Source organism: Apiospora kogelbergensis (assembly GCF_038363985.1).
Source record: "Apiospora kogelbergensis strain CBS 113332 chromosome Unknown utg000005l_segment0_segment0, whole genome shotgun sequence".
Lineage (NCBI taxonomy): Eukaryota > Fungi > Ascomycota > Sordariomycetes > Amphisphaeriales > Apiosporaceae > Apiospora > Apiospora kogelbergensis.
In genome coordinates this window covers 4,672,395-4,697,681 of record NW_027117422.1, presented here as the reverse complement: position 1 = coordinate 4,697,681, position 25,287 = coordinate 4,672,395, and the positions used below count along the sequence as shown (strand labels likewise).

Genomic DNA, 25,287 nt, shown 5'->3' with positions numbered 1-25,287 from the left:
CCCATTTCCATGTTTTCACACCATACATTCTCTTGCTTATAATCAAACTCCCCCTACGAGCCGGACTCAAGACTACGTCGGGCATATCATTCATTCTTGAACTGAACATTCCGACATAGTCTATTTCGTACCTTATACCGCAAAACCCCCTATCTGAACACTACAACTACAAGATGATGGCCTGCCTGGAACAATGCTTTGGTAAGTCGTCAAAGAGCCCACCCCCAATGACGTCCAGCAAGTCGCACCCGAGCGCCCATCGCCTCAACCAGCGACTTCGGGCCAACCTGAATATGCCACCCAGCCCAAAGGACGTCCGAAGCACCACGTCGGACAAGCCACTGCCTCCACTCCCACAACACCAAAATATCGATACCGGTATCGAGTTTCAGCATAGCCAACAGCAGCGATCTCGGGATCGTGTCACGAGTACCCGGAGCTACAACAGCAACAACACTACCAACAAGACCACCGCCGCCGCCGGCCGAGTCCCCATCGTGCTGCCCTGGGAGACGTCGCGCCTCGCCAAGCACGAGCTGTCCGACATGTACAACGAAGTCCACCGCACCATGGGCCACATCCCCTATGTCGTCTCCGGCGTCGGCGCCCTCATCGACCACGGCTTCCAAGGCCGTACCGCCAACAAGGTGACCATCATCGTGCCCGAGGAGTCGCGCGGCGTTGTGCGGGCCTGGGCCGCGGCGTCGGGCAGCCACGACGTCGGTGCGGGCTCGGACTCGGTCGGCGTCCGCATGCCCGACGGCACCCTCCGCCGCGTGCGCGTGCGCTGGGTTAGCGGCGCCGCGTTCCCTAAGCTCGAGATTGTCCAGTCCTCCCTCTCGGACGCCCGCGTCCTCGGGCTCGCGTCCCAGATCGACCAGATCAGCACCGCGTGGCTGCAGTACCGCGAGCGGCTCGCAGCGCCCGCGCTGACGACGCAACGTGAGAGAGAGCGACTGGAGCGCGAGATGAACACCATGGTCGGCGACATCTTCTGGTGTCTCCGCCGCGCCGCAGAGACCAAGACTCAGCTGCGTCCGGAGTTCTTACGCTTGTTCCTTAGCCAGAAGGTCTGGGCGCCCTTCACTGAGGCTCACGAGGATGCCCGGTTCGAGGCGCAGCGCGCCGGCATCGACGTCGCGGCCGTGCTTCAAGATCACAGGCAGCGTAGCGAGGTCCGCGACCACAACGCGCTGCTGCGCGAGTTCGGGCTGGAAGAGGGGGTTGGGGGTGACGTAGTCACGGAGCAGCCGGGCCCCTTTGAGGGTATGCGTGGTCTGGGCCGCGAGAAGGTTAAGGACAACGGCCTGTTGAGTGTGTACACTGTCGCCACGACCAACTCGGACTTGGCGTCGTCAGTGCCGTCGAACCCGCCGCTACCACCAATGCCACAGCCGCCGCCCGCTGCGGCACACAAGGCTTCGGACATGTCGCGAAGCTCGAGCAGGAGGGCCAGGGACTTGCCAGCACCGTCGAAGTCGAGGAACAATGATAACGCAAGACCCGACCCTGCAGGCCGGGAGGACAAGTCACGTCAGCGCCACAATCGTCATGAGCCGGGCCGGATGTCGCTGGACGAACGAAGAGGAGGAAAACGAGGAGGGCTTGACAGGAGCTTGACAACATCGGCAACGCCGGAGAAGGATGTGAAGCCCGAGAGACAGAGTCGACATAAGACACGACACTCGGTGGACATAGTTTCGGGACGTGGTACCCCTGAGAATTGGCTATGATTATCTTCTGGAATCTATAGCCCCTGTGACTTGCGTGTTGGGTAAGGTGAGTTGTCTTCGGTTATAATTTTGATGCTTTCCCTTCGAGGCAGGCGTATGATGAGTAAATTAGCGGTATCTAACAATTAGGTAAGTCCTATAGACGTAATGAAGTTTTGTTTTATCTTTCGACTTACAGGCGTTGTCCCCTGGGGTACAGCGCTTGTACCGTCCACTGCCCTGTGACAGTCCACATAAGGTAACCAGACACGTGAGAGCCAACTAGCTATGAGATACGGTAAACCGTAAGCGCATTGAATGATTGAACTTTTGCAAGGAGAGTCTTAGCGTCGCCTACAGCCTTCGACGCGTGCTGCTTCAGAAATCCTTCTGTGTTTAAATCAAAACATACAGGCGCGCCGCGCGCTCAGAATATCTGTAAGTATCGCATTCGATCAGGTACGTTTCTGCTTCGTGTTACAAAAGAGCACTAGCCCAGCAATGCCGAATCTCTCTTGTTGATGTTTCTCTATTTTCTATTGATACTAAGAACATAATGAAAAGTCATCGGCCATAGGTCTCTGGCTTGTCATCCTGTAGCATCCCAAGAGAAGACAGGTACTAGCTACACCCAAGCAACAACAACACCAACAAGGAAGATGATACGATACACCGCGGAGCAGTTGCTCAATGTCAACCGGTCTATGGCCTTTGTGCCGACCATCTTCTACTCCCGACCGGAGGGTAACCCCGAGTTCCGCTTCGGCAAGCTCAGCGTCTTGAACGACAACATCAAGCGCGTGTATCTCGTAGCCAGACACATTCACACCGAGAAGAAGCCGTACACTGATCGCAACAGCTGGGTGATCCTGCTCGAGACGGTCACAGGCAAAGGCATGTCGGTCGAATTGTGCCAGATAGACCGCACGGGCAACACCATTGTAATGGTTCGACCCCGTTTGATCCAGCTGGTAGACCAGCCGGGCACTCTTCAACACGGACAGGTTTCCGGCTTTGCGTACACCAAGTACGCTGAATTGACGGTGCAGTTTAGTGTTGCCAACTTCCTTAACCGGGTAGAGGTCTTTGGCTTGAGTCGTCATCAACTTCGTCGCAACACGTGGCATGATGAAGAAGGAGAAGTGATTTGTGACTTTCGGGGTAAGTTCATTCCTTTGAGAATCTATGTAAGGCTATGCCTGACGAGAAATATGCCTGAAATGTATCGTTGTGACTATAGGCCATCGCTTTTGGATTTGGTCTGTTCTGCGGATCATCGAGCCTGAGCTACCAGGCTTCATGCCGGATTATAGCCACAGCCCACTTGTGTCTATCAAGGTCCCCGGCGCATCTGAGACCAAAGCAGACTGGGTCCATAACGGATACTTCTTGCCCCCGAAACAGAAGAGGGACACGACTGGTAGCAGTCGCCCCGTCTGTTACCATCAACAGCCATCGCCTGCTGCCCCTGTACACCACCATGTCAAGATCGCCAACGAGTTGGCTGACGTTTTCCCACAAGTTCAACGCCATCTCCGGTCCGCATCCAGTCTTTCGGTCTTGACAGCACGTCAAAGCCGCCCTCTTGCCATGGAGAACCGGGCGAACGGAGAAGAATGAGAAGGAAACGTCTGATTCACCGTGTATGGCAAGCAACAAAGAGGCGAGAGCACGCCAGAGCTACTGGCGAAAATAGAGTTATTCTACTAAGTTTGAGTCACCATTGTTTAGTTGATGTCTGACTAATTCTATAGCCATTTGTCCATTTGCATTTTGTCTACGAAGCCTTGTGAAACAACTGCGCATTTGCCTGTCAGCATTCGTCTTTATATATTAGCAACTGTCTTGCCTATGACCAGTACTCGCTTGGTTGCTTCCTTTGACAGCGACAAGCATTAGATTCAAGACTATGCTTGATCTTGGCCAACGTGACAGTGCTGAGTGTGTCTACCCTTATTTCTATATAGTACTCCTTCTAGCCTCTCAGCCTTTTTATTGACAATGCGTCCAAGACAATTCGTCTACCCATTATTATTAGAATATCTACTATAACCTACAGATTGCTGTCGAAAATCTCTATAGAGTGAACTGACTATCAGCATTTTCTTGCTACTTCTCCACTCATTGACTGTACGACAGTGTACCGACGTTGTTAGCAATAATAAAAACATTAACTATTGGCTACCGATCGTTAATGCTTACTATAAACTTCTATATAAATTGCCCTTGTTCCAAGTGTACCAGCGTACTGATTGAACGTAGATCATGAACCGTTTTCTGCCTATTGCTCGATATTCCAATAGCTGCATCTTATTAGAGCAATGACACTCGAATAATGGTTTACTAGTTATTCATCTCTACACTATTTAACGTTTTCTTATTGTTCATAATTGTAGTCTATCCATATTTGCTATAGAACAATCACCATTGGTCCCTGTTACTCAACAATACAGCATTCACAGCTGGCCATTGAATTCAGATAGGTTGGAATTCAGGACAATCAACGCCGGCTGTCAACCACTAAATGATTATGGATTCAACTATTGTATGGCTCGAAAACCTACAAAAATTACCCTCGTCAACTTGAGTCTGTTCTTTCCTTTTCTTGCCTTTTTCTACGATCATCCTCCAGCCATCTACTGCAACAGTAGCATTAAACTTGATATCCCTCTTTGCGATATCTATTTCTATCGCATCATGGCATCCCGCCACAACTCCGGCGATCGGAACGTCGTTCCTGGCACTGCACCTGTTTCAAACCGAAGCCTCAGAATCATGAATGCCGAACGGGAGGCCATATTTGACAAGGTCAAGACGACTCTCCCTCACGGAAAAGACGAGCGTGAAGCTGCTATAGCCACAAAGTTCCAAGATATTGACGAAATGATCGCGGAAATCTCTGCCAGGGAAAATATGTCTCCTGAGACGATCCTCCATTTTGCTCACAACCAAAGTGGATATACCATGATGCACGTTGCTGCTGAATATGGCCGAGACGGTAAGATCCCCTCTTGTTAACGCTTCACCACTATTACCTTATGACTCTATATTGACTGGGGTCTTGGTGATATCTAGAAATGGTGGACTATCTGTTTCGCCCGCAGATGTACAGCGACAGACCTGCCATGAGAACAGCTATTTTAATGGCGCGTAACACGACATTGGACCGCCCGATCCACATCGCTGCCCGCAACGATAGTGTTGAGTTCATTCGCGCCCTAGTCGTCAAGGGTATCAACATCAACTCAATTGGAGCCTTTGGTTTCACTTGCCTTCACCAGGCGGTTCGACTTCGGTATCAACAGCTGGTTGCAGACCTGGTGGATATGGGGGCCAATCTGGATATCCAGAGTATGAGTGGCCAGACTGCTCTGCACATAGCGGTGCAGAACAATGATATTGGCATGACTAGATTCCTGCTGGACAAGGGGGCTGATGCAGCCATCCGGAACGCTGGGGGTCTTACCCCAGACGAGGTGGCCCAGCGCCTCAAAGACAAGTCGGTACACTTACTATTTATCGCTCGTCGGTTACTGCATTAGACGAATACTTAGCAAAGTAAGCTCAAGGCCATAGTGACATACCATTGCACATTCAGCTAACCGACACCCAGTCCATCGCTTCTTACTCGTAAAGTGGTATCCTATACATCTCATGAGCTCGACAGAACCCTAATAAAGCGATCCATCAGATTTTCATTGCTTGAAGCTTGCCCTATTGAAGAGTTGACCAGCGCTGGCAATAATATTCGCTCAAAGGAGATAAAGATTGGAGCTTTATCTTCAGGAAAAGAACACCCAGCTTAGACGATATAAATAACTAGATAAACTCAACTGCTTTATTCCCCCCTTTGTTTTAAACTCAAGAGAATCTCCCGTGATGCTGTCTCTGTACCGATCTCCACCTACCACTACTGCATAGTGATTTAGCTCGCTGGTCGTCCTGTGGCTCGTCGACTGTCAACCCCCAACAGACGAGCACGCAGTGGCATTGGAGCTTTAGCACATGTAAATACCTGTGCATGTTGGTCTGCCAATACTGGACTTGAAGTCTCCTGGCCAGCAGCGTGTTCCTTCCGTTCCATCCGCAGGAACGGCGGTATCGACGGTGTCCGAGGCGACCAGAGAGATTGCTCACCTCCTGATCAGCCTGGGCTAGGTTCTCGACGATACCGAGGCTTCAGTAAGCTCTTTATTGGAAATCCTCCTGTTAGCAATACTTTATCACATGAGATACTACTGGTATGGCGTACCAGAATATTCAAAATATGAGCCAGCAGACCTGGGACACGTATATGGTTGAGCCTTTCCACCCCACATCAGGATGAGTGCTGAGTGCCTGATGCTACAGAGCCGTGGCTGCCACCCTCACTCTGTGTGCATGGTTTGATTTCCCCTGGTCTTTCCATTTTCAAGAATGGTACATATTATTAGGTGTCATCCTCCTTTACTATGTTATCCTCCGCCAGCTGAGGTGGTACTCAAATTGAGGATAAACATGTTCATCCAAGATGACACCTGGACGCCTCGCAAACGAATCTAATATTGCATTATTGGTGTAATGAAAATATGGTCTAGATCTTATCGACTTGCCCGAGCATATTTATCATGGGCAGGAACAGTTCCCTGCCCGCGTAAGGACCCGTTGAATCACCATGGTGCGCCGCCCAACTCTTCAGCTCGTCCCAGCTGATCCACTCCCACCCTTTGCACTTCTTTGGCTCCAGGCGCTAGAAGGAGTATGTTAGCGTGTTTTCCACCCACCGTGCAATGCTAATCAGTCCTACCTGTGGCTCCTTGGTGGCGTCCTTTCTCTCGCAGAGCACGAAGAGGGTAATGTAGTGTCTGCCGTCCGCAAAGATATCGTTGGTCACCGTGACCAGCCTGAGCGCTTTGACCTCAAGGCCCGTCTCTTCCAGAGTCTCGCGCTCGGCGCAGGCAAATGGGGTTTCACCATGCTCGAGGTGGCCCCCGGGGAGAGCCCAGGTGTCTAGAACGGTTTTCTTTTAGTTTCCTTGGGTCCTGGTATGCAACATCAAGGTGTTTTCTAGTGCTTACCGCCTCCATGTTTGCCGATGCGCTCACCATAGACGTATTGTCCTTCCTCGTTGGCAATGAGGGCAGCGACGCCCACGCGCGGCGGCTGGGGCGCCTCGGGCTCCTCGGACGCCTCTGTTGTAAGCTGACGTGACATGATGGAAGAGCAATAGAGACGTCGAGTTTGGGTTGGGACTAGGGTGCACCAAAGCTTTGCAGCACGTTCGGAATTGGGACGGCGCTTGAGCCCACACAGTGTGCGTTGCTGGTTGTTGGGATATTGACACTGTGATGTATCTTGGTGTTTAGTTGTGTGTCTGGCGGTGGTTGCGGGTGCGAACAAGATTAGCATACTTACGAGTCATACGGCTTGTCTTTTATACCCGCCAGACTGGACTTGATGAGTCATCGACAGACATGGAAACAACACAACAAGTGTACAAACAAACAGGCAAACAAGCAATCAAATGACTGTCTGCGCCACACCCAAGCCCTACTAGAACTTTGGTGGGCCCGCTGGGTTGTTGATAATCTGAACAGCCACCTCCTCCTCTTCAAAACCCCTGACCGCATCCCACTTCTCTCTATAGTGTCGCCTTGCTTGGCCTGCCGTCATACTGTTCACAATGAAGGCATCTAGGGCACGAGCTGGAAAGGCCACATGGAGGAGGGAATACAAAACACCACTGGCTACAAACCCGTAGATGAAGCTGAGATTATAGAGGTTGGTAGCTCCTGCGGGCACGCCAATTGCGGGATTCACAGCAGCTATGAAGCCTGGCAGAAGGGGTGCACAGCCGGCAAAGAACTGGAAGGTGCCCAACGCTGATCAGTCGGGCAAACTACACAACAGACAGGCATAGGTGGAAAAAGGACTTACAGCAACAATAGAGCGCCAGTTGATCCCCGCCGTATACCAGTAGATGCCACCACTGCCGTCGGTATACAGGTCGTCCACCTTAATCTTCCTTTTGTTGACGACAAGGTAACTAAAGACCATCATGCCCACCATAGGCGCCAAAAACACCGAGTATGACGATAGCACTGTCAAGAAGGTGGTAGACGTGTTCGCCAGCTGCCACGGGTTGACGACCACGCTGAGTAACATGGTTATGTAGGCGCCGCGGCGGATGTCGATGAACCGAGGGAAAGTAGCCGCGAGGTCGAAGCCGCCGCTCAGCGCGTTTCCCGGAACGTTGATGCCGATCTGCGAAACCACGAGGCCCATGGCCGCAAAGCAACAAGCCGCGCGGGTCCCGGAAGATTCCGGACTCTCCGCGATCAGCCGAGATAGCAGTGACGGCGGGTTCCAGACGGCTTCGCCACCAAACCGGCTCTGAGTCGCGGCCGTGACTAGGATGCCGATGACGCTGGACAAGATGCCGGAGAGAGGCAGGGTTACGGCCTGGCTCAGGATGGCATGTCGAGGGCGGGCAGCGAAGCGCGCGTAGTCGTTCTGGTTCAGGATGCCCGCGGAGAGGGCGCCGATGGTCGTCGTGACGATGCCGTAGACCATGAGCCAGCCGACGCTAGTAGCCGTGGCGGGAGGCGCGCTGCTGATGGTGTCGCCGAACCCCTCCGGCCCCATGGTTGCCAGTGCCCAGATCAGGAAAGCGAGGAAGAAGATGATGGTGACGGTGCTCGCGAAGTAGAAGAAATTAGCGAGCTTATGAGGTCGGATCCAGGCGAAGGGAGCGCTAATGACCATGAAGATCACGTAGCCCACGAAATATGCAGAGGTCGTTCCCGTGCTCTCCGCGACAATATTAGGGATATGCTGGTCCAATTTGGGGTCCCAGGACTGCAAGATAACATAGACACATTCGCCACCGATCCAGGCCGTGAACCCGTACCAGACTGTGGGTATATCATGTGAGGGATCCGCTCGTTATCGATGGGCGCAGAAGGCACACTTACCCAGCGATAGGAAGATGCGATTCCAGATGGCGAACTGAGACCCCCACATTCCCCAGACCATGCGGCTCACGACGGGAAAGCCCACTAGTTATACACGTTATCAACAGAGACCTAAACAGAAAAGGGGTCGGTTTGGCGATGGGCCATATGACTAACAGTTGTAATAGGCTCCCGGAAGTGAGTTCAGGACGCAAAAGAAAGCCGACAGGAGGCTGCCAACAACAATAGCAATGATGGCTTGCCACCACGTCAGCCCCAGAGGTATCAAGGCGCTGCCGGTCAGATAGGTTGAGATGTTGCAGTTGGTCAGGAGCCAGGAGTTGCTGAAAGTTGAGAAGACCCAGGTCCGGCGTTTTGCCTCGATCGGGCGGATGTCATTGTTCTGGAGAGGCTTTCAGTGGACATGGTGCGTGACTTTGTCTGCCGCGGGGAGGCAGGGGCTCACTCACAATCCATCTCGTCAGGGCCGGTGATGATGACTGCCGGACCTCAAGACACTTCGCCCAAGACTCTACCTTTTTCCACATTGATAACCAAAACCAAAACGATTAACATAAAGAGGTATTTTGGACTGTGTACAACGAAAATGAAGTGATGTGGCTACAATAGTACAGGCCCGGGGCTGTTTTGTGCCTACCGACCGTATCTTCCCGTATCGACCGTATTCATATCGATAAACACCAGCTGCCATGCCATGCAACATGGCCTGTCGGCGCCGATCTTCATGCACACCCCGCTTCTGCAGCAGTGAATCTGCAGCAGCATCGTGCCACCGCGGAATAGGGTTCTTGCAAGAGCGGCAATTCAATTGGACACATGACTCAGATAGGTACTGATGTTAATGGATGTACCTGCGTGCAAACTATTCCGACAACGCGATGTTTACGGAGGCCCCATCTTCTGCAAGCAGTTTCTCCAGGTCTTGCTGTCCTTCTTGGCGATCTTGGCGAAACCCTTTGCCTGCTTTGGGAACCCATTGGCCCCCCGTTTGGCTGCCACCTTGACCGTGTCCTTGGCCACGCGCAGAAGCGTCGGCACCACGCGCGCGGCGACTGCGGCGACTCGGGCTAGGGTTGTCGCGATGGCCGCGAAGATGGGGATCAGCCAGAAGAAGCGCTCCTCAAGGTCGTTCGCGATCAGGTCGCCGGGGTTCTTATGGTACGGCAGGGGTTGTTGCGCGCCGCCAGGACCGCGGCCGGGTCTTGTTGGTATGGGGCTGGGGGCGACAAGTCATAACTGCTCTCGTAATCAAGAAGGGGATCGTCAAAGTCGCCAGAGCCATCGACGTCGTCGGCGAGCGCGGTTCCGTTGATATCTCGCTTGTGCAAGTCGCGGAGCCAGCGCTTGTCGATTTCGTTGCCTTTCCTGACGTACTTCTCGACGAACTCGTCGCTGCCAAACGTCTTATCGTCGTCGACATCAGACTCCTTGTCCCATGGGGCCAGCGGAAGGTCCGAAGGCCAGTGCTGGAGCAAGTCGCCCGCGTTGTGCTCGAGGAACTCTTCATCGAAGTACTCACCCGCGAACTCGGCGGCGAAATCTTTGCCGACTGTGATAAATTCATGCGTCAGCTGATTCACTGATATCAAGGGGATCGGGCGGACTTCAGAGGAAAGAGGACTTACGGGCAAGGGGAACAAGCGTCAGGCATCTGCCCATATAGCGGACCTTAATGCGGTTCTTGTTGTCGATTCGCTTCTTGTCGAGGTCATCCCACCTCTGCTTCATGTGCGTTTTCTTCTTGGGGTATTGGTTCTTGTTGAACTCGACCTTCATGATCCTCTTCATCTTTTGGTAGCGTCTCTCCTTGTCTTCTTTTGTCATTTTCTTGCTCTTCTTGTCGTCCTTCTTGTCGTCCTTCTTGTCGTCCTTCTTATCGTCCTTCTCAGGAATACATATGGTCCAATCCTTGTCGGCCTTTTGTCCCTTGGGGCAAGGGATGCACTTAGTGCAATTAGTCGGGTCCTTGATGAACCGTTGGCGGCACTTTTTGCGGCATCGATCACATGTTGGCGCTTTACCAGTCGCGCCCTTGAGGTAGGATGTTATTAGTATAAATAAACACAATTACGGTTTCGGATCAAGAGCAGTTGGTTTTCTTACTACTTTGGCTGACTGGCGCCCCGTGAGAAGAGAGAACATATCCATAGAGCCGAACCTGGCATTGATGGGCTCCGACTTGAAGGCCTGATCAATATCGCCAGGTGGCCCGGCAGTTTCGAAGGCGGGCTTTAAGACATTTCGAGGCACCGTGGTCGCTGAAATATGATTGAAGATGAGAAAGATGGCTTTGAAAGAGCTCGATACCCGCATTTTGAAGTATTTCTGTCGGGGTAATCAAATAAAAGGGGTATGTTTGATGAAGGCCTGAGTTGTATGTACCATCATCCGTGGTGTAGAGAAGACGGTTGCTACATTCATTCCAAGAATCCCAAAAGATCTTCTAGCTCGATATTTTAAATATGACACTTGTAACTAAGTAGAAACGGCATTGAAGCCATCTCTATCGTCTCTGGCTAATCTTCGCCCGGGAGGAGTAGGGCTCATTTCCTTCACCCCATCGTGTTGGTTGGCCTACACATGATAACCATGAATGCTCTTCTAAGCCTGGCATTTGAGTGTTTTGCGGATACACATGCAGAGTGATCCGATCAGGTGGTTGATTTTGTTCCGATCTGGGACATCCACCACTTTCCAAAGCAAGGATAAGCCTCTTTCAGCCCCTCGGTCCTTACATCGGGCTCCCATAATAGTTCCGGAGGGATTCGGTGCGCATCTGTCGAAGATGTTCCGAAATTGCGTTTAAATGGATACCTCCGCGGAGCATCTGGGCGTGAGCTTTTGGCGTAGGCGTAAGCTGACTAAGAACAGCGAGAGACGCTATGCGTTATCCAGCCAGGACCCTCAAATCAAGGTTGCATCGCATGCTCCGATCCAAATGACGGGCATATGTTGGACATGGTTGTATATTAGTAGTGGCTGAAGTCTATTTTGGTACATATGCAGGACCCATTTCCCAGGTCTTTGAACATTGGCCAGTGCCTGCTTTAGCCGAGCCGGTCCAGCGAACTGCGGACTCCTAGATGCAAGTTCTACAAGCTTTCTCACCCGCTGACGGGTCATCTGCGAACCTTGTATCACCAGCGATCTGATAAGTCTCACGGTGTGCATTACTTCAGCAGGAATGCGAAATTTAAGAGATCTCTCATTGAAGGTAAAATGTAATTATCAAGTTCACTCTTCTTATACTAACGCCATAAAACACCGTCCCTACTCAGTAACGACTCTCTGATAGATCTATCACCATGTAACCAAACCTTGTAGTGAACGCATTAGCAAGGAGTGAAGTCGACAGAATACTTTCTCTTAGGGGCAGAAGCTTACCGGTTATCTCAATATAGCTAATCAAAGCTCATTGTCATCAACCTTACGCAAGTCCCAGACTTCGTACGACCCCCAGTAGAGATTCTTGGCCCCGTCTCGGCCGCTGAAGCAGGTATGGTCCTTCGTCTCGTCGCCGGACATAATGTCGTAGGAGCGCCACACCTCAGTGCCCGGATCGCAGTTGTTGGACGCGAAGAAGGTTACGGAGAAGTCATCGTCGACAGCACCCGTGCTCTTGATGATGGCCGACTGCGAGTTGCCCGGCTTGGGCTTGCAGCCACCACTGGGCCCATCAATAGAGGCCCCGGTCTGGCTGCTGCGGCACTGGGGGCCACTGTAAAAGGTGAACTTGAAGGCGACGGCTTGTCCTAGGAGGAGGCTGGCGACTACCACGAGAAGGAAAAGGGGGATCGGGTTGAACAGAACGACATCTTTGGGTGGGCGTTGAAAAAGGTGAAGGAAGCCTTGGTAGGATGGACGCTGTTATATTGATTGTACAGAAACTGGACGAATGTTGAGTATCGACGAATTTGCAGTGGGCTTTTGAGAGCCGTCTAGCAGTTGTGCGATTAGAAGACAGACATATAGTTTTGATTCATGATAGTGGTGTATGTCAGCATGCAGTTGGACGGCTGTTCGTAGGGGGCTGAGTGATGCCGCACATAACGTGTATGATGGTCCCGCTCGCTCCACCATGTTCCCACGCGCGCCAAGCCTGCAATTGATCCTTCATTAATCCTATTCTGCAGCAATGTAGCTGACGGACATGAACTAAGCTCTGTAAGTGTTATGATTCCACTTGATTGGTCTGCTGCGAAGCCCGACAAGCTCGCTGATGCTGTGCCCCTAAGCGACCGAATCCGAAGTCACGGCCCGAAAGGATATGATGGGTAAAATCCTTCGACTATTTCCGTCGTCTCTGAGAAGCCTTTCAATACCTGAAACGGCGCAGCTGTTGTCAGAAAGCTGATATCGGCCCCCGCGAACTGTCATATCCGCTGGGCCGCAATGTCATTGGCTGTGAAGGTCGTACGATTAGCCGAATCTGGCATAAACTCGCCGATTCAATCTCTTGTTCCGTCCACATATCACCTCTAATAATCCAAGATCCTTCCATGCAGAACCACGGGATCAGCTACCAACTGACAGACAGTCTAGAATAGGGGGCTATGTAGTCTTGTGTGTAGTGTTCCATATCGAAAGGTGGCCTAGCAGGCATAGTAATTGTCTAGATTGGATACATAACATACAACATGCCTTCTAGAAAAGGAAGAACGACGATTTCTATATGTCTTCCCCCATGCAGGCAGCGCATGCACTTCTGCTCTTTTGCTCTTCCCTATCGATGTCGAAATAACACACTCGTTTTTGAAACCACACCACACTCCTTTAAAATACTATTACCTTGAAATCACACCTTCATTCAGATATAACATTCTTTTTAACAACAACCTCTTCATTCTATACTAATTTCTAGAAAAACGAGAACACATTCGCTTTAGTATATCACCCACTTTCGGCAAGATAATGCAAGTTAAAAGCCTCCTCCACGGGACTTGGCTCCTGAGCCTGGTAGCAGCTTTACCGAGTCCTCAAATCCCATCCTCGTTCCCACAGAACACATCTCATATTGCCCAAGAAGCGATTTGCGAGCCCAAGAGCTGCGGCGCCGCGTGCAAGCGAGGCGTCACCCTGGGTGAGACCCTCCGTTCACACCTGCGAGTAACCCGCTCTATGACTGCCAACTACCTGTTCTCAAACCACATCCGGAAACGAGCCATTGACAGGCCGGCGCAAGGAAAGATTGATGCATGGTTTCAGCAGGCGTGGCCGAGGCTCACTGTTGAGGTGCCGGTTGAAACCGACACGGGAACTACCTCGACTGCCCACTACATGCCATTTCTGAACGAGCCTGTGAGGATGGGGGTCAAAGGATTGTATGGATGCACTTCCGTAATCATCACATCTAAAGCGGGTGCCTACCTGGTGAGTCCCGTCTAATCCTTGTGGCGGAGTGGCCTCTGCCGATAGACGTCTGACATACGAGTAGTCACATCACTGGGAAACGCCTTTTGTGAATGAATTCAATTCGATCAGGGACGGACGCGGCGAGACGGAGGTATTCAGCCAGGAAGTAGTCGACTACCTACAAGACGTTCGTTGCTTATTTAACAAAGAAGAGGACCCCAGCACCACGGCGGTAATATACACGAAACTGGCCGACGGCAAGATCAAGTACGAGGCTCAAGTCGAAACGATGAAGGACGAGCTGGCGTCTCTGATTCCGGGATTGGAAATCAATGACATCAAGACCATCGGCTATACGAGTGGCCAAAGCGGCTCGAGCGACCCTGCTAAGGCCCAAGGGAAGATTATCGTTAACTATGATAACAAGGCAGAGGACGGAAAGGCAGCGTTTGAGGTGTGGGCTGGAAGCCGAACAGTAGAGGGCGAAAAGTTGGGTTTGCCGTCGGAGAAGATCAACGAGCCTCTCATCAAGTTGGATTGGGATCAGCTAAATAATCAAAAATGAGCTGCTTTAGAAGTCCTTAATGCTATTGAGTATGGACCCAGACTCACGATGTCGAGCGTTGCTAGCAGTTAAGGGGCCCACATGATTAACACGCTTCTTATAGTGTTCTATTTCAAGACTAAGACAACCAACCCTGCTAGGCTGCTGACCCCGGTAATTCCGGCGACAGAACAAACCTCAACCCCTCCTGCTCCCAACAGAATAAATCGTTGACATAGCCGACTATAACGCCATGGTAAAGCCCTACGACCCTTTGCCCGCCGGGCCTTACATCCGATTATTGGAATTGCATCACCGCTGTGACGATGGATTTCATGGCACCTTCACGGCGGTGAGCCTCGACGTCGAAAGCACCCCTCCCTATACAGCAATCTCGTATACGTGGGACAAGCCAGTGACACATGCCGCTACGCTTCAAATGTCTAACGGCCGAAGCCTGCCGCTGAGCCAGACAGTGGCCGATCTTTTCAGCATGTTCTGCGGGAGTCATTCCCAAGAAAACAGCAGGGTCGGCGCCGGTTCCAACACCGATAACCGCTATAGTTTCTACTTTTGGATTGATGCGCTCTGCGTCGACCAGAACAACAGAACGGAGCGGGCGTCTCAGGTTGCCCAGATGGGCCGCGTCTATTCCTCCGCGGAACAGGTCCTCGTTTGGCTCGGCCAGGGCACCTCGGAGACGCGTGCCGCGTTCGCCTTCATGGAGTCAAAGAAGGACCTGGCGCGAACCGAGGACTGGAGTTACGGCCCAAACGTCGGCCCAGATATTGACTTGATACTGCCACTACTGACGCTCCCCTGGTTCCGCCGCACGTGGGTCATCCAGGAAGTGGCGTTAAACGAGCGGGTCATCCTGGTATGCGGCAATGACGCCGTCGATTTCGAGATCTTCCGTCGCAGCGTGAACGCCGTATGGAAGTCTGGAGAAAGCGAGCAAGACGAGCTGCAGATGGAGGGCCTCTGGAACGCGACACAGTTGTTCCAGATCCGGGGCCTGTACCTCGACGAGGGCTCGGTGTGCTACGAGCTCCTCCTGCAAGCGGCATTCTACTTCGAAACCACGGATGCGCGAGACGCCGTGTTCGCCTTTCAGGGCATCGCCGACTCTGGGAGCTTGCCAGTGCCGCCCCCGCTGTATACAGTAGAGGTCGGCCAGGAGCCTGCATATAGCGAATCCGTCGACGAGCTTTATCGCCGGACGGCTGAGGCTCTGCTGTGCCATGGGACCTCGCTCGACCTGCTAAGCCTGGGGGCTTGAGCCGGGAGCGAGCCCCGGGATTGCCGACCTGGGTTCCCGATTACAGACACCTGGACTTTGTGGCACCCTTCATGTCTTGCAATGCGGCTGGATGGGATACGGGAGGCGAGCTCAAGGTGCAACCTCGACTGATGGCACCGGATTGGCTCCAAATCCAAGCCAGGCCATTGGATACGGTGGAGTCTGTCTGCGCACCGTTCGACTCGTCGTCCGTGGCAGGACAACAGCGGGCCATGACCGACATCGAGTCACTGGGCAAGATGCTTCCCAAGGAGTTGCGGAAGGGGTCATGGCGCAAGGATCTGGCTATGCACCTGATTTTCGGCCTGGATATCGACGACCAACAGGCTGGGCCCGAGTTTCGCGACTACTACATAGAGTGGAAGGAATGGCTGAACGCGAGCACGTCAGATGCGGACTTAGAGAGCATTGGGCAAAACAAGTTCCACCGCGCGGTAGGGCCGCGCATAGATGATTGGGTTGCGTTTGGCACCAAGCAGGATCGATTCTGCATCGGCCCCCCGCAAGTCGAGGCCGGCGATGTGCTGTACGTAGTCCCTGGCTGTCGAATGCCTCTGGTCCTGAGGCCAAAACCAGGTGGTGACGGCGATGGACAGTTTCCAGATATGCCAAAGCAGCATTGGCTCGTGAGTTGGTGCTACGTCTCGGACATGATGAATATAACGGAAAGAGACCGTGGTGATGTTTGCCAACCAGCCATTGATATAGTCCTTTGCTAGGCAAAAGGGTCACTTCTTGTGGGTAGTATAGTTTCATCCAGTTAAAACCTACATGGGATATTGAATATATGCATCTCGATCTCATCCCAATGTCTTAAAGGTGCCTCTAGGTCAGGGATCGTAGTGCCTACTGTGTTATTGTATCGATTCTATTGGTATATGTAACTAGGCGCTATGGGCCAGGGTCTAGGTTGGGTGAGGTGCAGACAATGCAAGCAAATACGAGGTTACCTTCAGCCCGATCCACACACACACACCACATACATACACACACCGCCTGCATCGGCAGATAAACACCGCATGAATGTGATGATCCCCTTTCCATGGTGCCATTGAGAAGCCCCAGAAACGGGGGTTGAATGTAGCTATATATGCCCTCGGCGGTTGCAAAAGGTCTACAAAGTAAGGTGTACCATTTTCACAACATCTCCGTTCACTCAGCCGGACAGTACCTCCCGCGATAACCGCAACGATGCTTGCCACCCGATGTCTCGCAATGACTGTTGCTCTGGTCCATGCCAGCTTTGCCGCTGTAGTCGACCTTTCTATATGGTTCCGCATCACTTATGTGAGCCTTTCAGGCCTCGTTTGGGCACCATGCCATGTGTATTCTCATCTAATCCCGTTGGTAGGCCATGGTCCAGCTTCAGGCGGGTACGCCGGCACAGACTCATCTCCTCTTGTTCGACACGGGCAGCGGCACCTCGTGGATCGCAGACAAGAAGTGTGCCGATGGAGCTTGTAATAACATCAGCGGGTATATGAGCTGGTTCCTCTCTGTCTGCGAGCACTCCCGATGGCAGACTATGGGATAATACTTTGAAAGAAACCCAGCTAACAGCTCATTACCAGGTTTCCTCGTAATGGGTACGATGTTAATTCATCCACTACGGCAGTTGATCTAGGTGTCTACAACTCAATCGGCTACCTTGGCGGCGCGACGGGAGGTTTCACGTACAGCGACATCTTCGAAATTGGTGATGTCTCGTGGAACCAGACCTTTATCGCGGCGAACAAGAGCTCCTGGTCCTTCATTCCGGGCGACGGATTCCTCGGCATGGGGTTCTCGTCTATCGCGCAGCCGGCCACTAAGACAGTCGTGGAAACCATGATTGAGGATGGATTGCTAGACCAGCCCCGATTCGGGCTCTACTACGGCAAAGAGTTCGAATACACCGGCGACGGCCCTGGAGAGGGCATAATGACCATCGGAGGCTCGAAGGAGGATAAATATGTCGACGGGGACATGACGTGGCTGCCCGTCCGGAAAGATCTCAACGGGACTGTTTACCAGCTCTGGCGCTCTACTCTGCGGAAGTTCGTAGGGTCCCGCCGGGTCGACGATGGAGGGCAGCCGTCAATCAACGGGACCCTAGAGTGGGAGGCGGGCCAAGCCAACGGCGTGTTCGACACCGGGGCGGGCACCATCTCGGTGCCGCCGGGCCGCATCGACGCCATGTACAAGTCAATCGGGTGGAACTACAACGCCCTGATCGATGGCCGGTACATCCCGCTCTGCACCGACTTCAACACGACCTGGTCGGTGACTTTCACCTTCTCAGACGACGGCGTCAGCTTCTATGACGTTTCCATCACGGGCGACAGGCTTGCGCGCAACGGATTTGCCGGTCGTGAAGATGCGTGCGTGCCACCTTTCGAGGCGAGCGAGAGTGAGGGGCTCGTCCTTTTTGGGCAATCGTTCATGCGCCAGTTCTACACTGTCTATGACTTCGGCGACACCAAGGTCGAGAACTACAAGCCGTTGATTGGCTTTGGCGAGTTAAAGGCGGAGTTCCGACCTCCCATTGAGGACGGAAAAGGGAAGTGGCAGTAGATTGCGCATGATGGGGGGTCATCGGTATAAGATAAAAAGGGAAGGTGGCATTCAACTCGTAGACGGGATGGAAATGCGGGAAATCCAGGGATCATTTGACATCTGCCTCGGCCGTGACGGTCAGCTGCAAACAACTGCAAGTCGGCTTCAGTGACGTGACGCATGTATTACTCTCATTCCAAGACACTCAACTACCCCCGCCAAGCATATAAACCACGAAACCCTGTACCAAACTGAAGAACATGGCATTCGCATCAAAGTTGGATCGTTACTGAGACAGTTACCTCCAAACCCCATATAATGGTCCAGGGCGACGAGCAACACGACGCCAAAGTGGCGACCACGAAGAAGCACTTCGTAATTGTAGGATTTGATCATTACTTCGCCGGTTCTTTCTCTTCTGGAATACTGACTGCTCACAGGTGGGTGGCTCACTGGGTGGACTTGCCGCCGGGTTGGCGCTGAGAGAGTTGGGCCACGACACGACGATCCTGGAGCGGAACCCCACGCCGGTGTTGGAGCACCAAGGCGCCGGCATAGTTGCCGGCGGCGACACGCTCGCCTTCTTCAAGAAATACAATCGGTGTGATCGCCCGATAGCTGTTACATCGCATCGGAGACAGTACCTTGATAAAGACGGTAATGTCACCCACAAGGAAGACATGGATCAAAATATGACGTCAGTACGTACCACGTCGCGACCTTCATAACTCGCATCCTCTCAGCACTGCAGTATCTGCTATGCACACCTTGATTGTTAATAAGTCGACCGGCAGTGGGATTTGGCTTACTACTTGATGCGCGCCAACTACGACGGTGTGGAGAATCCGTACTGTAAGGTGCCAGAGAGGAGTTTAACGGACGGGGCATCAGTCCACCTGCACAATCAGAACGTGACAGACATAAAGGAGCGAGACGATGGCTTGGAAGTCTTCTGGAAGTCGAGCAGCGGCGACGAGGGCAGCATCCTAGCGGACGTCCTGGTCGGGGCCGACGGGCCCAGCTCCACCATCCGCACCCTCCTAGCTCCCGAGGTGCAGCGAGTCTACGCCGGCTACTGCGCACTGCGCGGCACCGTCCTGGAGAGCGAAGTTAGCGACGCTGCCCGCGAAGCCTTCTGCGAGCGATTCACTTTCTTTCATTGCCGGGGCGTGCAAATCCTGGCCTACCTGATCCCTGGCAAGGACGGAACCGTCGAACCGGGCCGGCGGCTGATCAACTTCGTCTACTATACCAACTTCGCCGAGGGCTCCGCGGAGCTCGAGGAGATCATGACGGACCGGCACGGCAAGCGTCATCGCATCACCCTGCCGCCGGGCTTGACGGACGCAGATGCGTGGGAGAAGCAGCGGCGGATCGCGCGGGAGCTGCTGCCGCCGCAGTTTGCCGAGATCGTCTGCGCGACGCAGAAGCCGTTCGTCCAGGCCGTCACCGACGTCCTCAGCCCAACCAATGAGTTCATGCACGGCAAGGTCGTGCTGATCGGCGACGCCCTGGCGGGGTTCCGTCCGCACACGGTGGCGTCGACGTCTCAGGCTGCATTTGACGCCATGGTTCTCGCGGACTATGTGGACGGTAAGCTATCGTGGGAGGAATGGAAGCGGGAGACGCTGGGGTTTGCGCGGTTCATACAGAAGCGCGGCGTGGACATGGGGAACCGCAGCCAGTTTGAGGAATTACCTCTCAAGGAACATATACACGACCGCAACGTGGCGTCTGTCCCGAGAGAAAAGGAGGTTTATCCCGAGTGGGCGACAGCTATCTGAGTGTTTCATATCATTCAATAATGCAAAGCGGATATTGCCATCACTTGATCCTGCTGCCTCGGCGTTTTTTCCTTCGACTTGTTCGCGGCACACATAGTAGCGGCATAAAAGCGCGGCTATTGCGAACTCAAAATCAGGGCCTGGGGCATTCATAACTTCCATAGACTTCTGAAGGTTTGGTGGACTGACTCAAACTGTCAAACGGTTTGAAAAAGTCTCTCAATTTGCCTCCGTTCCATCTCACGTCTATCTGAGACCGCCTTACTTTACGTGCCTTTTAACCCAACCAACAGAATATGTTGCATAACACGATCTCTTTCAATTCATCATTTTGTCTCAAAAAGACTTCCCTATGAGTAACGATTTACGTTGCGCACTCATCCTAGTCTCTTCCCTGTGTGATTATTTGCTCAACTCGCTCAGGGGAATCCGTCCAAGATCGACCTCAGGACCTGACTAGACTTTTCGGAGTGTGCCTTATTCCAAGTCTACCATTGAGGATCAGCCTCTTCTATTAAGCATAAAGTTCAAGCGGCATTTTCCCACTTTTACACCTTGACCGTCATTGGGACTTCCCGCATGGTAGCCATGCTGCCACGCTTGCGAGTCAGCGCCTCTTCCAGCGGCGCCAAGCCTCCAACGATTCCGGAGGAAGGTGAGACGCAAATCGTGGGATCTGAAACCGGGACTCTGAGAGACCCGCTGGACTTCAACCACGCTGCGGTGGTGTTTGCCGACGCACTATTCCGGAGGTTGCCCTTGGACCTCGACGTCGCAGCATTCGACCGTATGTCGCCCGAGCTCGAGCAAACCATCAGGAACTTTTCCCTACACCGTGAGTTCAGATGGGAGGGAAGACGCTGCGACTTCGGCTATGGCCCGGAGACTCGGCACCAAAATCCGTCGCCATCCTAGGTGAGCTAGTTCTACAGACTTTGTACAAAGCAATTGAGCATCACTGCTGACATTACGACCAAGATTGATCATCGATATTCTCCGAAAAAGGTATAGCGCCATCGCTTTTGAACAGTTGGGAATGGTTTTCGAAAGTAAACCTGTGAAAGTCAAGGTTGTACGAAGGGAACGGAGTCTTACGCAATGATGCCGACCTCGATCGTATCTGGTCGACGAGAAACGACGAGCAACGATGAAGAGCGCGCCAAATATCACACATATTCAGGGCATTCCTGAAAATAAGTGGTGGGCAGGATACGAGATACAAAGGGGGATGATTAGCTTGCACCGAATGCTGGTGTAAATTCAAGTGGAAAAGGAGTGACCCCTATTTGGTTGCATTTGCTTGAAAAGGCCCTAGCGATGCATTTGACCTAAGATATATAGATTCACAGGTCTGCCAATGCCGAAGGGGAGATCGTATCCTCATCGGCTTACCACCTCCTCCCCGTTCCCTTTTCCTCGGTATGAAGTTGAAATAGAGATCTGAATAGGGGTATTCTTGTATGATATTCAAGGCTCCAGCAAGAGTCAAGGAAAGGATCACCGAACGACGTCTGAAAGGGCTCTAGGGGTCATAACCTTTTGTACCACAAATAGATGAGCATTTTTATGCATATCAATTACTGACAACCCAGAAAAGTTTATCGGCGGCTTGAAAGCACCCAACAAGACCACCAATATCTAACCACAAGTATACACTGGCGTTTCCGTGTGCCAGTAAGCATACAGGTTCTTGTTCCCCTTACGATCCACTCTGGTCTGCCTCCTCTTCTCCTCCTTTTGCACCTTCTCCTGGTGCCTGAGCTGCGTCGCCAGGATGGCGCGCTGCTGTGACGCGGGCATATGCACCAGGGTGTTTCGGTCACTGGCGCTCATGCTAGCCAGCCGGTGGGTCACCGCGGCCCGCTCCCGTTTCTCTCGCTTCGTGAGTGTCTGTGTGTTGTTCTTGTCACCCTCTTCTTCTTTGCCAGATGCATCACCCTCCCCCTTGTCTTCGGGGTCGACTGAGGAGTATTCCAGCAGTGAAGGCGAGGTCTTCCGTGTCCGACGGCGGAACTGCTGTGTGAATGGGGAGCCCGACTGTGCTGATGACGACTGCCTCGATATAATCTTCCCGGACGGCAAGCGAACCGAGTCTTCGTCAACTGGCAGTTGCTTAGGTTGTGGTGAGCCTGTTGTTGCTCCCGTCTCCTCGTGGCTTGCTTTTTTCTCGTCACCTGTGTCGTCCTCGTCTTCTGATTCTGAAAAGTCGTAGAACTCGGCGAACTCTGACTCTTGTGATACATCAAATCTGCAGTGGCCCTTCCCAGTCATGTGCTGTTGCACGGCTTGTACTGTAGCCCTGGTGGTCCCGCATTGTATGCATTCTCGATACTCGAAGACGACGAGATGCAAGTACTTAAAAAGCGTTTCGAGATCGACGATCAAGTTGTCCTGGTAGGGAACGAAGAGGCCGTGCGACTTCTGCATATGTGTGACACTGTCCGAAAAGCAGGGTAAGGAGTTGGGGCAGAACAGGCATTGCCCAGGGGTGTAGGGTTGCATGGCGGCGTGGAGTGAGTCGGTTAAGACGGTAGAGTCGGTTTCGGGGTTCGATGGTAGGCTCATTGTGGTGGTGGTGTTTGCAGTTGTCGCTGTTGTTGCCGTCAGTGGCATGTGTTGATGGTGTATTTGGTAGTAGTGGTCGCGGTTTACGGTCGAGTCTGATCAAGGACTGCACTTGTAGTAGTTGCTACTCGGATGTTATGAGTTGAGTTATATGCTATGGAATCAGATAGAATTTGATTGAAGTTCTATCTGTTTTTATATAAGTAAACCAACAGCACCTTTTTGAATCGCGGGTCTTTCAACGCTTTGCAAAGCATCCGCAGTCTGTAATTAGAAGCTACAACGGCCGAGACTTGAGGCCAAAGACAGCTACGAGATGGGACCCACCTTCTCCAACCAATCAAACAGCGCGTTCAACCTGACGAGATATGAATCATAATGAGCAGCGACCAAATCACCATCGATCCTTCCATCGCGGTCTTTTGGAACCTCCGACAAAGATCGAGTTCCAACTGAAAAAAAACAGCCAGTGAACGTTTACAAGAAACAATGGCATTTTTTATTCAGATGTCACTAGTGAAGTCGGTAAGGGGATTGATTGCCTGACGCAATTCAGTTGACACCCACGAGCTGGCAGCTGCGGCCAGCTGGCCCCCGACAGCGGGGCATTTTGGAAGTGGAAGGTGTAAGTCCATTTGTCGATTGAGGGGTCAGTCAGGGGTTGGCACTGAGCTTACGCCGAGCTTCCAAGGGCTCGATCCACGTGCAAGAGCGACTTTGTTGCCATTGAAACCCGATGAACAATGACACCTCCCTTTGTCTGTTCTAGCAGATTTGCAATTTGAACCGCAACTTCACAATGGCTGAACTAGATCTCGCCGCTACCCGCACGTTCTTGATTGAGGTGGCCAAGGAGGCGGGCCATATGATTGTCCAAGCAAGCCAGTCGCAATTGAAAACCGCCGCTAAATCGAACAGCAAGTTCAAAGCTTGAGCGCCGCATCCAATGATCTCGATTGACAGCATTCATAGGCACCGATGTCGTCACGGAAACAGACAAAGAAGTCGAGGCCTTCATTTCGCAGCGATTGCAGGAGAAATACCCATTTTTTGACTTCCTTGGGGGAGGAATCCCACATGGCCGGCCAGAAGATCCGCGACGACGTCCCGACCTTCGTCGTCGACCCCATCGACGGAACCTCCAACCTGGTCCATCATTTGCCCGACGTCTGCGTCAGCATAGGCCTCGTTGTTGGCGCCAAATCGGTCGTTGGCGTTGTGTACAACCCCTTCGATAACGAGCTCTGGGCCGGTTACCATGGCGGCGGCGCTTATACCCAAAAGCGAAACGAGCCAGCGCAATCGCTTCCCCTCTATGCCTCATCATTCGCGGAGGCAGTGGAGGGCAGTGGTGGCGGCCGCCTGACCGGCGCCTGCATCGGCGTCGACTGGGGTAGCGACCGCGAGGGCCCGGAGTTCGAGCTGAACCTGAAAGTGTTCACGGCCCTAGCGCGCACCCAGCGCACAGGCGGTAGTTTCGTCAACTCGCTGCGCTGCGTCGGATCCGCTGCCTTGGCCATCTGTCGCACGGCCGCGGGCCAGCAGGACATGTTCTGGGAGTGCGGGTGCTGGGCCTGGGACGTCGCTGCCGCCTGGTGCATACTGTCCGAGGCCGGCGGCGTCATCGTTGATGGCGGGATCCCGGGGAATTGGGATCCGCCCATCGACAACCGCCGCTACCTCGCTGTGCGACCGGCTGCTACAGGCCAGAGGGAGGCGATTGAGGAGTTTTGGTCTACGCTTGGCGAGAGCCGATCTGAATATGGACCTCCATAGAGGTAGTAGAGTAAAAGGAGATGGGACATATCAGGACTACTCCTACTATTGTTTGCTCTTTCACCCCCGTTCACTTGGTACAGTCCTGTTTTGATTATGTCATGTATCTGGTCTGCTTGCGTCAATCATTGCGTTGATTGGGGACACTGCAACCAGCTTGTCGACCCAATAGTCCACGTATAGCCTCTATGGTAAGTCTCATATTTCCGAATTGTCTGTCATTAGTGACATATAAGCATTGATCCAGAAGAATACACCTCGATATTGTGAAGAAACTCCTGCATCCGCTGAGTTAAGTCAGCAACGCAGCAATCGAATCCTTCTTTCCGTCTTTAACTGTGGGAATGATTGTCAGTACTTGCCAACCTGTGAGGGGCTGATGGGGGCTTCGAGCTTGCAAGGATGATCCGGCTGGGCGTATGGGCGAATAGCAGGGGATTTGGCAGTAGGTGCCTTTCCAACAGGGGCCCCATAATAGACCTTGCAAGGGCGTAGTCCCCTGATCGTTGATTTAGATATCGGTTCCTCGTAGCATTCCAAGTACTGGGTCAGGTACAGGTCTCGCACTTCCCTTAAACTCTCATTCATGCAGGCTACGACTATCCCTAGTGAAGCGAACCGCTGCAAGGCTTCGGGCGCGGACATTGCGATGCCATGGCTCGCTTTTATCCGACATAGCCCAGCGGGTACCCCGCTCGCAAACAGGGTTACTTCTCGGCCTGCAAGTATAAAGCTTATAGTCGCAGTGCTCCAACGACGTGTATCG

At 52.8% G+C, this 25,287-nt stretch overlaps 15 protein-coding genes across 15 annotated transcripts; 11 read left to right on the top strand and 4 right to left on the bottom strand.

Moving 5' to 3' along the window:
* Positions 1–227: 227 nt before the first annotated feature.
* Positions 228–1,733, top strand: PG998_008168 (uncharacterized protein; the record flags this gene model as incomplete). The annotated part of the gene is made up of 1 exon (XM_066874984.1): positions 228–1,733. One exon carries the CDS (start codon positions 228–230, stop codon positions 1,731–1,733), a length of 1,506 nt encoding a protein of 501 aa, XP_066730929.1.
* A 638-nt stretch (positions 1,734–2,371) lies between these two features.
* Positions 2,372–3,332, top strand: PG998_008167 (uncharacterized protein; the record flags this gene model as incomplete). Its single annotated transcript, XM_066874983.1, has 2 exons — positions 2,372–2,873; positions 2,953–3,332. 2 exons carry the CDS (start codon positions 2,372–2,374, stop codon positions 3,330–3,332), a joined length of 882 nt encoding a protein of 293 aa, XP_066730928.1.
* A 1,457-nt stretch (positions 3,333–4,789) lies between these two features.
* On the top strand, positions 4,790–5,254 carry PG998_008166 (uncharacterized protein; the record flags this gene model as incomplete). Its single annotated transcript, XM_066874982.1, has 1 exon — positions 4,790–5,254. The coding sequence occupies one exon, from the start codon at positions 4,790–4,792 to the stop codon at positions 5,252–5,254; it is 465 nt and encodes a 154-aa protein (XP_066730927.1).
* A 1,031-nt stretch (positions 5,255–6,285) lies between these two features.
* PG998_008165 (uncharacterized protein) lies at positions 6,286–6,905 on the bottom strand (the record flags this gene model as incomplete). The annotated part of the gene is made up of 3 exons (XM_066874981.1): positions 6,286–6,441; positions 6,499–6,701; positions 6,770–6,905. The coding sequence occupies 3 exons, from the start codon at positions 6,903–6,905 to the stop codon at positions 6,286–6,288; spliced, it is 495 nt and encodes a 164-aa protein (XP_066730926.1).
* Positions 6,906–7,244: 339 nt separating this feature from the next.
* On the bottom strand, positions 7,245–9,192 carry PG998_008164 (uncharacterized protein; the record flags this gene model as incomplete). Its single annotated transcript, XM_066874980.1, has 5 exons — positions 7,245–7,556; positions 7,629–8,605; positions 8,666–8,749; positions 8,822–9,047; positions 9,115–9,192. 5 exons carry the CDS (start codon positions 9,190–9,192, stop codon positions 7,245–7,247), a joined length of 1,677 nt encoding a protein of 558 aa, XP_066730925.1.
* A 355-nt stretch (positions 9,193–9,547) lies between these two features.
* Positions 9,548–10,978, bottom strand: PG998_008163 (uncharacterized protein; the record flags this gene model as incomplete). The annotated part of the gene is made up of 4 exons (XM_066874979.1): positions 9,548–9,784; positions 9,856–10,214; positions 10,291–10,696; positions 10,772–10,978. 4 exons carry the CDS (start codon positions 10,976–10,978, stop codon positions 9,548–9,550), a joined length of 1,209 nt encoding a protein of 402 aa, XP_066730924.1.
* Positions 10,979–12,163: 1,185 nt separating this feature from the next.
* On the top strand, positions 12,164–12,421 carry PG998_008162 (uncharacterized protein; the record flags this gene model as incomplete). The annotated part of the gene is made up of 1 exon (XM_066874978.1): positions 12,164–12,421. One exon carries the CDS (start codon positions 12,164–12,166, stop codon positions 12,419–12,421), a length of 258 nt encoding a protein of 85 aa, XP_066730923.1.
* Positions 12,422–13,576: 1,155 nt separating this feature from the next.
* On the top strand, positions 13,577–14,582 carry PG998_008161 (uncharacterized protein; the record flags this gene model as incomplete). The annotated part of the gene is made up of 2 exons (XM_066874977.1): positions 13,577–14,035; positions 14,100–14,582. 2 exons carry the CDS (start codon positions 13,577–13,579, stop codon positions 14,580–14,582), a joined length of 942 nt encoding a protein of 313 aa, XP_066730922.1.
* A 232-nt stretch (positions 14,583–14,814) lies between these two features.
* Positions 14,815–15,840, top strand: PG998_008160 (HET-domain-containing protein; the record flags this gene model as incomplete). Its single annotated transcript, XM_066874976.1, has 1 exon — positions 14,815–15,840. One exon carries the CDS (start codon positions 14,815–14,817, stop codon positions 15,838–15,840), a length of 1,026 nt encoding a protein of 341 aa, XP_066730921.1.
* A 71-nt stretch (positions 15,841–15,911) lies between these two features.
* On the top strand, positions 15,912–16,580 carry PG998_008159 (uncharacterized protein; the record flags this gene model as incomplete). Its single annotated transcript, XM_066874975.1, has 1 exon — positions 15,912–16,580. The coding sequence occupies one exon, from the start codon at positions 15,912–15,914 to the stop codon at positions 16,578–16,580; it is 669 nt and encodes a 222-aa protein (XP_066730920.1).
* A 496-nt stretch (positions 16,581–17,076) lies between these two features.
* On the top strand, positions 17,077–18,414 carry PG998_008158 (uncharacterized protein; the record flags this gene model as incomplete). Its single annotated transcript, XM_066874974.1, has 3 exons — positions 17,077–17,148; positions 17,213–17,337; positions 17,433–18,414. 3 exons carry the CDS (start codon positions 17,077–17,079, stop codon positions 18,412–18,414), a joined length of 1,179 nt encoding a protein of 392 aa, XP_066730919.1.
* A 300-nt stretch (positions 18,415–18,714) lies between these two features.
* On the top strand, positions 18,715–20,180 carry PG998_008157 (fad nad-binding domain-containing protein; the record flags this gene model as incomplete). Its single annotated transcript, XM_066874973.1, has 3 exons — positions 18,715–18,777; positions 18,837–19,097; positions 19,191–20,180. The coding sequence occupies 3 exons, from the start codon at positions 18,715–18,717 to the stop codon at positions 20,178–20,180; spliced, it is 1,314 nt and encodes a 437-aa protein (XP_066730918.1).
* Positions 20,181–20,768: 588 nt separating this feature from the next.
* Positions 20,769–21,331, top strand: PG998_008156 (uncharacterized protein; the record flags this gene model as incomplete). Its single annotated transcript, XM_066874972.1, has 4 exons — positions 20,769–20,967; positions 21,026–21,095; positions 21,159–21,185; positions 21,250–21,331. 4 exons carry the CDS (start codon positions 20,769–20,771, stop codon positions 21,329–21,331), a joined length of 378 nt encoding a protein of 125 aa, XP_066730917.1.
* Positions 21,332–21,818: 487 nt separating this feature from the next.
* Positions 21,819–22,745, bottom strand: PG998_008155 (murein transglycosylase; the record flags this gene model as incomplete). Its single annotated transcript, XM_066874971.1, has 1 exon — positions 21,819–22,745. One exon carries the CDS (start codon positions 22,743–22,745, stop codon positions 21,819–21,821), a length of 927 nt encoding a protein of 308 aa, XP_066730916.1.
* Positions 22,746–23,544: 799 nt separating this feature from the next.
* Positions 23,545–24,521, top strand: PG998_008154 (inositol monophosphatase; the record flags this gene model as incomplete). The annotated part of the gene is made up of 2 exons (XM_066874970.1): positions 23,545–23,616; positions 23,718–24,521. The coding sequence occupies 2 exons, from the start codon at positions 23,545–23,547 to the stop codon at positions 24,519–24,521; spliced, it is 876 nt and encodes a 291-aa protein (XP_066730915.1).
* Between the last annotated feature and the right edge of the window lie 766 nt (positions 24,522–25,287).